Source organism: Oreochromis aureus, linkage group 4 (assembly GCF_013358895.1).
Source record: "Oreochromis aureus strain Israel breed Guangdong linkage group 4, ZZ_aureus, whole genome shotgun sequence".
NCBI classification, from domain to species: Eukaryota; Metazoa; Chordata; class Actinopteri; order Cichliformes; family Cichlidae; genus Oreochromis; species Oreochromis aureus.
In genome coordinates, this window is record NC_052945.1 from 34,933,001 (window position 1) to 34,943,291 (window position 10,291).

A 10,291-nucleotide genomic window follows, 5' to 3' on the forward strand; every position below is an offset into this window, starting at 1 on the left:
ACAGAGGTGTCCCTGGACTCTCTCTGCAAAGGTGCATTTCGCCACCTTTGTTCCCTTTGAGAGTGCAGAGCTGGCCAAGCGAAGGGCAGTCTCATCCCCTGCACTTAAAGCTGCATCTCGGGCTGTCAGCAGTGAGCACCTCACTGGTAATCCAGGGTTTCTCGTCGACACATGCAGTGATGGTCTCAACCACAGTGACATCCTCTGTGCACGTAGCAGTGTAGCTGGTTACTGCCTCCAGCAGGCTGCACCTCTCTGACCCTGCGTCTGGCCAGTCACACCTGAAGTCACCTTTACACCTGCTCTGCCAGGCTTCTCTTCAGCTACACTGCCAGACTGTATTCCACCAGGCAGGCCTGAAGTCCCAATCCATTTATCATTTACTCTGCCTGCGTTGCTGTGACGAACCCACTGTGACGCACCACAGCAGTTTTGTTAAAATAGCTTTAGACTTTTGCTCTGTTTGCAGTATTTGTTGGTTGAATTCTGTCCCTTTACTTCCATTTTGCAGCTCTGGGTACATGTCATGCTCCTCTTTTGTGGACAGCTCTTTTCTTTAAATTACAAATTCTATCACCATACAAAGACAATTTTGGACAAAATTATTTTCTACTACCTGCACTCGTGCTAACAATAATAATATTTATAATATGAGGGGTTTTTTTTAAAAGAAACAATATAAAATCAAGGTTCTTACCAATCCTTATAACATCTTTTAACCAGTGACCCTCGTCTTCTTGTTCCATTACATCATTAGACTGTTTGAGAACTACTGGACGAGTCCAGTCCCGACTGCTGCCCTCTGTAAGGTTTGGCTGAGGTCTGAGAAATAACAGAATATCAAATTCATCAACAGAAAAAAACAATAACTAAGCTGTATTTTTCATTTCTTATGTTGCTAATTCTCTAGAAAAATTACACATTTTACTTACAGATATGTGAACAGCTGCACATTTCTTTTGTCTTAGTGTAGGTTTGCTATTTTTGGAATTTTAATAATTACTGAAGGAATAATCTTCTTTTTTAAGCCCTTCATTCTTAAATCATCTTAAAGTGGAAAAGAAACATTACATGTATGAAGGCTAATTTACACCATGGAGCTCTGCTCTCAAAAACTGACTCCAACCTGTCAGCCTGGTGACACAGACAGGCTCTCCTCCACACTGTGCTCATTCATAAGGTGTTTTACAAACCCAAACATTGCAGGTAACAGCTGGACAAACAACACGGAGCCAATGACCGCTAAAGAGACAAACAGTGAAAGTAGACAGTATATCCTTGATTTCTTAACATAAAACTCATTAAACTTTAAACTTATTATTAGTTTTAGTGTCCCTATGCTCCCCTGAGTTATTGGTTCTGTAACTAGTGAGCTAACATAAACTAATGTAAGTCTACTGACTACAACAAACCGAACGACCAGGTGATGTCACATCACTGACACAAGACAGAGCTAAAGACGTGTGGTGTTTGTGTTTCACCTCATCTAACCTCTGTGTAGAGTTGATATGTATTTGTAACTTTCTTCTACAAACATAGAGTGTATGAAGACGAGAAAACAACTGACTGTAAGCTTTACTCAAGGGTACGACACGCTTCATTATCAAGCTGGTGCCTACATGATGGTGAGAATCTCACTCCCAACCACATTTCACTCCCATAGACAAGACTGTATTCACACAATGGCTAAAACCTTTGATATTGAAAAGGTTTTAACCTTCTTTCAATGTTTCTCAGACAGTCGGTTTGGTTTCGATGCCAGATGACCCAGAAAAACAAGCTTCAGCGACAACCAAACTCCCCCAGCCGGCATGATACACTTCCAGAGCAACTACATTGACATCAAGAGTCAACAGCAGGTGGCCAGATAGCAGCATTGCCCTCTACTTAAAGGAGCACCAGCATATGCAAGCTCTACTTTGGATGGAGAGCTGTCCTCTAAATCAGAAGCTGGAAGCTCACCTGCAAAATCACTGTGTGTAAATGGACTTTAAAAGATTGAGTTTGAGATGTGCAACACATGGAGTTAAAATGTCAATGGAAGAGAAAGCTGAAGAAAAACTGACAATGTACATGTCACAACCATGAACCAATGCAGGATGTGGGAGTGGCAGACAGCAGCAGAGAACCTGGAGGAACAATGAAGGCTATTTTTAGTGCTGGGACACATGAACACTGGGTTACAGACTGTCCTGAAAAGCAGAAGACTGAGGCCAAATGACTTGGAGGCTGAGAAAGAGAATGGTCCTCAGCATCGCAACAAAAAGAAGAAGATGACACACACACACACACACTACACTAACCTGCCTACTAACAGACACACACACATGCAGTGAAGACTTGCTTATGCTCATAAACATGGCCATGTCTCTCATCACTGTTAAAAATGAAAAACTTAAATGCTGAGTTCATCAACTGCTGACAGAGAGTTAAATTCCAGGTTGCAGGACAACAGGTTGACTATTCTCTGGTGTCTCTGGTGCTACCAATCAGTGACCAGTCAATAAACTTAGTGGTTAATAAAATTGTAAGACGCTTTCTAATGATTGAACAATACAACATGAAGGCAATGGTCTTTTATATGGATCTTTAAAACATTAATTTGTGTTGTCATCTGTCCTGTCAGCTTGTTGGGTTAAGATTAGACATGTGACCTCACTGACTACCATCAAGTCAGGGAGAAATTGCTTGATTTAGCGCGAGCAAACAAAATGTTGCAGATGGTTAAATATGATGCTGTATGCGTATGAGCGGAGATTCCAACAGACGGCTGAGTTTTCTGTTTGTGATGAACTGATGAAGCTTGCACAGCGACACACAGACACATCTGATCACATAGAAACAAACTCACTACATGTTACAGCACATGGGTCTGAGGGAGCTGATGAGTGGTTTGATAAAAATGGTACAGAGAGGCAGGAAACTGTGCAGCCAGGGTAATTCTATTCAATTCAATTTTCAATTCAATTCAGTTGTATTTATATAGCGCCAACAACAGTCGCCTCAAGTTTCCATCGGTCCTAATTCTGATTGGACAAAACTGTTTTCATAGAATACATGTGTCTCTTTCCAAAACTGAACAAAGCAATCAGGTCCATGGCTAAAATTAGTGCAGCGATACAAACACTGGGAAGAAACTGACATTCCAGGGGTAAAACATTGCAATGAGGTGTTTAGGAAGCATCTGACAGCAAATATTAGTGTTGTAAGAACTGTGCAGCTGCTAAAAAGCACGTCCTTGCCAGTTGACAGCAGACTCTCCAGAACTGGGAGATATCCTGGAGTACTTGTGGGCAACCAGTAAGTCTGATGTGGGGGAAATGAAAGGTGGAGGTGACTCCTAAGTCTGATTTCAGACCATGTAAGCATCAGTAAGCCTTTAAAACCAGAAGCAGTGAATGCAGCTATGCATGCCACGAAGTTCCCAAGTTGCCCCCACACTATACAAGTTTCACCAGAAAGCAACATTTTTTTTATTTATGGGGCTAATGTATTTTTCAGAATAAAGTAGGTCCTGCCATTTAGTTTTGGTTTGCTTTGTTTTTCCAAGATCGCATCAGACGTAAGTCCTTCTCTCTAAAAAGCATTGCAGCGATCCAATTCATTCCAAAGTCACAGAGAAATGTTTTGGGTATGACGTCATATAGCTGCCAGTAGATACCCAAGTATGCTGGGAGAGGCTCCAGTGTCAGCAGTGCCACATGGGAGGGACAAAAAGGGCAGATGCGTATTTTGTTAAGGAGCCAACAGGCCTTCCTGCAAACAGTAGCAGCAGCTGGGAAGAAATTCTAACTTAACATGAGCTTGTGGGCCATCCAGACTTAACCCACATTCTGTGTCACTGATCCTTCACAAACAACTCAATCCCATTCTTAATCCACAGGGTTTAATATGTTGTCAACCCAACCTTTGCAGCTTTAACAGCCTCGACTCATCCGGTAAGGTTTTCCTTCTGGTAAGCTTCCTTACAAAGCACTGATGTTGGGTAAGCAGGCCTGGCTCACAGCCTCCACTCTAATTCATCCCAAAGGTGTATCAGGGTCAGGTCAGTGCAGACCAGTCAAGTTCTTCCACACCAAACTCACTCATCCATATCTTTATAGACTTTATGATGTAATGCTTAGATGCAGTTGCTCAGCCATGGAAACCCACTCTATACATTTTTCTTAGTAGTGATTAATTCTGCAGAAAGTTGGCAAACCAAGAGCAAAATATGGCCAAGCACCCACTGCCCTGCTCTCTGAGCATACGAAGCCTACCACTTGGTGGTTGAGATGCAGTTGTTCCGGATCGCTTCCACTTTGTTGTAATACTAACAGCTAACTGTAGAATGTCAAAGGAGTTTGCAAAGAAAAGCGTCTGGACTTCTTTAAGTTGCTTGAAGACGTTTCACCTCTCATCCGAGAAGCTTCTTCAGTTCTAAGGTCAAATGGCCGAGAGTCCCAGATTTAAACCCAGTGGGAGTATCCCCCCCAAAGAGGGACAAAGGACCCCCTGGTGATCCTCTAATCACATGCGCCCAGGTGTGAAAGCGGGTGTGGGACCTAATCAGCCAGGGTTTCGGGTGAGCCCATTGTGAAACCTGGCCCCACCTTGTCATGTGAATTCCTGAGGTCAGATGGCCCAGGATGTGAGTGGGCGTTAAGGCGTCTGGGGAGGGAACTCAAAACTGGATTATAGATGGCAGACAGATGGTGTCGTAAACCACCGCCTCTGTTCAAAGATGGTCGCTCACAGTGGACATAGATGGCCTCTTTCACATGACAAGGTGGGGCCAGGTTTCACAATGAGCTCACCCGAAACCCTGGCTGATTAGGTCCCACACCCGCTTCCACACCTTGGCTCATGTGATTAGAGGATCACCAGGGGTCCTTTGTCCCTCTTTGGGGATACTCCCACTGGGTTTAAATCTGGGACTCTCGGCCATTTGACCTTAGAACTGAAGAAGCTTCTCGGATGAGAGGTGAAACGTCTTTAAGCAACTTAAAGAAGTCCAGACGCTTTTCTTTGCAAACTCCTTTGACTACGATGACCTGGATGACTGAGAACCTTCACAGACATATCTAACTGTAGAATATTTAGTAGCGTGGAAATTTCCTGACTGGACTTGTTGCACACTGGAATTCACTGAGCTCCTGTGAGCCATTCTTTCACAAATGTTTGTAGAAGCAGTCTGCTTGATTTAATACACCTGTCACCATGGAAGCAACTGAAACACCTGGATTCACTACACCGCTGAGTGTGTACTTTTGTGTGTTGTATGTAGAAATCTACACCATTAGAAGTACATGGTGTAACTGGACACTTCATTCTTAACAAAGCCTACAAGACACTTTGATAGACTGGGGGGAAATGAGATCCCAGAAATGTCTTTATTAAAAACACCAAGTTCTACCAAACACAGCAGACTTCCACAAACAAACACTGGTATGATGGAATCTACTGTGTGTTCCACGTTTTCATCAACAGAAGATAAACTGGAATAATAAAGACATCATGTTCAAGAGTTAGTCCTTGTTCTGCAAAGTGTGGTTTGAGACAATATATGGTCTGGTTTAATAGATGCTAGTGATTATTAGATTATAAACAACTCTCCTAAACACACTTTTAATCCTTCAAAATCATATTTCACTGACGCACTACACAAATAATTTGCATTTCTAACAAAAATATAACGGCAAATCAACGTCTAGGCCTACAGTGTCAATCCAAAGGATGTCAAGAAATCTAAGAATAATTTTTAAAAAAGAAACTGTTTTACCAACAAACTATTTCCTGAAAGGCAAAACAGGAATATCATCTTACACCAAATTTATAAAAATTGAGCTGACACAGTTTGAACAATATATCTAAAATATCCTTCTGAAGCAAAAACAAAGAAAGAAAAAAAACAGCTCATTCTGTGCATTTCACTTGGAACTGCAGACCATATACTCTCCCTTTGTTATGTAATACAGACATTCTGGCTTGATGATGATGATGATGATGATGAATGGATTAAGACAAACAGCCCACAGTGACAACGCCCCGGAGCACCACCGAGTCCAGCGCAGCATTCATGCAAGTTGAGCAGTAATATGCAGATGGGTCGAGTTTGAGTTTAATGTTTGATTATTTAATGTTTATTTAATGAATTTAATGTTGAATGTTTTGTGTTCTTCTTCCACATAACTTATCAATCTGTCGCTGCGCACCGATTTCTAAGGTAAAGATGAAGTTGCTCTATTAAGTTTGTAACATTTTCTGCACTCTACACAATGCACAATGATAATGAACACATTACTAAAACAAACAATCTGAAGATGTTGAAATAGTATATGGATGTTCTTAACTTGTATGACACCCTTCCTTCCCAAGCAAACCACAGCTTTTAATAGTTGACTGAGAAAATGTTTTTGCATACCGATGTATTATGTCAAGATCTCCATCGACATCCAAGAGTGACTCTACTTTTCTGTCCTCTCCATCTGGTTCGTCAGTGGCTTGTTTGACTGTTTGGCTGGTTTCACTTTCCTGTTTTAAGTCACTCCCTGGCTCGTGACTGTCACATCTTTCTGCCAGGATCACCAACCTGGACATGAAGACTGAAAAGTACACATGACAAAGTATATATACTGAAAAAACACATATTCGCAATTAAATGATTTGCATTATGACAAGTTTGAATTTTAATTTTCAAATGACAATTTTGACATTTTATTTTGCTCAGGTCTTCATCTTAGCAGCTTTGATCAATTACCAAGTACAAAAATGTCACAAACAAGTGGTTAATGCTTTACCTTGTTTGTCATTTTGTACATACTATAATTATATTAAAAAAATTGATTTGGTCATTGTCATGTTGTGAACAACAGATTCTGTACAAAGCAGCAAAAATAAAGAAAAACAGAAAAGTATTCCACTGAAGACTGGCAGTTTGACTAATATCAGTCCAAACACTTTCATAATAGTTGTCATCTTTTCTTTTTGTGAATTTTTTTACTAATCATAAAAAAATCAGAATAAGCTGAAACTTCTGGGAGAACAAAAACAAAGTTTAACAGCAAACTTATTCTTAGTCACAACAACCTACAGCTTCAGTATTATGACGCTGTGACAGTGACATCCACATCATTATACACACCAGGTTGCCCAACGCTGTTGAGATGTGTCATAAGGTGGCGTCCACCGGGACGGAGCATGTGAACATCTGACAGCACAGTGTCATGATGGAAAGTGATTTCCTCCATGGATGATCAAATCTACTGCTGGAACTGAAGATCAGTCACCTGCTTACCTGAAAGAAGCACGAGTTTAGAGACACAGCAGGGTTAACAGACTCTGAGTAGGTTAACTCTTGTTGAGAATAGATTCCTTAATATACATCAGAGTTAAAGAGAATATAGTTTGGGATTGCTTGTAATATTACAATATTGCGGTTAATGGGTATACAAAATAGAAAATAGGTCTGGATTGGGAACAAAGAACTGAGGTGCAGGGCAGGAGGACAATCAACCCCCACCCCCAGGGCAGGAAGCAAGAGTTACTGAGGGTGAGGGGCAGACAAAGGGGCAAACGGACCTTAAAAGGAGATGGGGGTCAGGGTGTCAGCACCCTTGGCCACTGTACCAGTGTTTTTCCATTGTGGGGGTGTTTACTGTAGGGGGAAGAGAGCAGAGGTTATAACTGTAACTGTTGTGTGGAGTTCTTTAGAACAGCCTTTAGCATAGGACTGCATAGGTGCAGTGTGCTGCTCTACAGATGCATCTGTAAGAATGATGGGTAATAAAAGGATTGTGTAAAACATGGAAACATCTCTGTGTGATCTCTATCAGGACCAAAAGAATCGCAGAGACCGGCGTTGTCTCAACACTCGGACAGGGAAACTGAGCCGAGTACCAGAGCAGCTGAGGAAGCTGCCATTCCTATCAAACCTTAATATAATCAAATGTAGCTGGCATGCTCACGACAGCCGAGGGTGACAACACTAACAGGCAGTTTTCTCACAGAGTGAACAGAGCCAGAGACTGAGGTTCAAACTTTAATGCTTTGCACTGACAGTATTAACGCTTATACTTCATCCAGCAGCGGCACATGACTGCTGAGGTGGAGTGGACCTGGCTACGCTGCCCACGGTCACACTGAGAAAGATGGAGATCACGCACTTTATCGTGTAAAAAACGTGATGAAGTAGCCTGCCGATGACTACAAATGGGCACAACATTAGGACGTCACATTGCTGTACAGCAGCTGTTGAGAGGACACAAGAGAGTCGAGCTCAACCCGAGAACTGGATCAATGCTGTCTGCACACGGCACATCTACAATACATTTACTTTATTTGTTTAAAAAAACGGGAGGGCGGACGTTAACTCACCAGCAAGCGACCCTGTGCTAAACGGCCATGACAGTTGACCCGGATGTAAACCCTCCCCCCGCGCCCGTAGCGCCATCTGCTGTTCCTATACTGTTGTTTCTGTTTGTGCGTGTGAGCGCACGGAAATAATTGTTGCAAGTACAAATGTTGCATTTTGAGGGGAAATTCACTTTGAGCGAACAAAACTCATTGCTGCGTTAAAGAAATGTATTGAAGTGTTTGCTATGACTCATGTAGACACACAATAACAGCCCCTGTCACTCCGATCTGTGCTCTGTGTGCTGACAAACATCTGCAGACCTGCTCTCAGGCTACGTCCACACGTACCCGGGTATTTTTGAAAACGCAGATTTTTCTATGCGTTTGCACCTTTCGTCCACACGTAAACGGCGTTTTCGGTCACTGAAAACGGAGATTTCTAAAAACTCCTGCCAGGGTGGATATTTTCGAAAACTCCGTTTTTGCATTTACGTGTGGACGAGAAAAACGGAGAAAACGCAGCGTCAAAGGTGTGCGCCTTTTTTGACGTCACACTGTGCGCCACGTTATTGTTTCGGTGAAATTAATTTCTACAATACTGTTACCGTTAATTGTACTCTCTGCAGTGTTTAAATGCTTACATATACACACACAGTTACTGTCCCTCCACACATAGGACTCGGTTCTGCTTCTATGCCCCATCTTTGTTTACTATTTCCTACCGAGGCTTCTAGACTTCTGATTGGCCAACATTTCTACACGGTTAGGAATATATCGCCACCTGTTGCTTTGGCATGCTCCTAGCAGCGTTTTCCTTCATTTCTGCGTTTACGTGTGGACGGGATTATTTTTAAAAACGAAAATGGAAAATCTCCGTTTTCAAAAATACCCGCGTACGTGTGGACGTAGCCTCAGTGTGTTGCTCCCTTTCTCTACAGAGACACACAATAACAGGCAGTCAGTTTCTGTGGCTTTAATAAAGGCTATATTATACTTAATATAAGTATAATGTAGCGTCTCTTGCCCCACTGATTGCTAATATCGTACACTCCTCTCTTATATCTGGTTCTGTTCCTTCTTCTCTTAAAACTGCAATAATAACTCCAATACTGAAAAAGAATGGTTCAGATCCCTCCAATCTAAATAATTTCAGGCCAATTTCAAATCTCCCTTTCCTAGCAAAAATTCTTGAAAAGATAGTGGCTGCACAGGTTCATCATCATCGTCTCATTGGAAATAACTTGTACGAACAGTTTCAGTCCGGCTTCCGTTCATGTCACAGTACAGAAACAGCCCTAGTAAAAATCACCAATGATCTTCTGCTTGCAGCTGATTCTGGACTTATATCCATCCTCATTCTCCTTGACCTTACAGCAGCTTTTGATACTATCTCCCACCGCATCCTCCTTCACAGATTAGCATCTATTGGCATCAATGGTACAGTACTCGCCTGGTTTACTTCTTATCTCTCTGGCCGCTCACAATTTGTTCAATTACTCCCTCACAGATCAGTATCTACTCCAGTTAATTCCGGTGTGCCCCAAGGCTCTGTCCTGGGTCCTTTACTTTTTATCATCTATCTCCTACCCCTAGGTAATATATTTAGGAAGCATAACATCCAGTTTCACTGCTACACGCAGATGACACCCAGCTCTACCTATCCTCCAAACCCACAGCTACTCTCCCACCTACATCCATTTCTGACTGTTTAAGTGAAATCAAGGTCTGGTTTACGCACAACTTTCTTAAACTTAATGCCAATAAAACAGAATTCATTTTAATAGGCACCAGATCAAAACTGACTACAGTTCCAACCAGTCTTTCGTTATCCATTGATAACTCTGTTGTCACACCCTCCCCTCAGGTTAAGAGTCTTGGTGTCATTCTCGATAGCACTCTGTCCTTCACAGCACATATAAATAATATCACTCGGTCTTCCTATTCTCATCTCCGTAAT

The 10,291-nt window shown here is 42.0% G+C and overlaps 1 protein-coding gene across 2 annotated transcripts in view; it reads right to left on the bottom strand.

The window, feature by feature from the left end:
• The window catches only part of mettl22 (methyltransferase like 22), a 52,741-nt gene extending 44,319 nt beyond the window's left edge, over positions 1-8,422 (bottom strand). Inside the window, exons 1-5 of one of the 2 annotated variants that reach the window (XM_039611145.1) lie at positions 8,356-8,415; positions 7,561-7,636; positions 7,124-7,276; positions 6,404-6,584; positions 698-822 (exon numbers count right to left, since the gene is read on the bottom strand). In XM_039611145.1, the coding sequence (XP_039467079.1) occupies positions 698-822; positions 6,404-6,584; positions 7,124-7,229 (412 nt within the window). In that variant the 5' untranslated portion in view covers positions 7,230-7,276; positions 7,561-7,636; positions 8,356-8,415. Of the gene's footprint in view, positions 1-697; positions 823-6,403; positions 6,585-7,123; positions 7,277-7,560; positions 7,637-8,355 lie in introns of both variants that reach the window. The other variant, XM_039611144.1, reaches the window with a different exon arrangement.
• Positions 8,423-10,291: the final 1,869 nt, after the last annotated feature.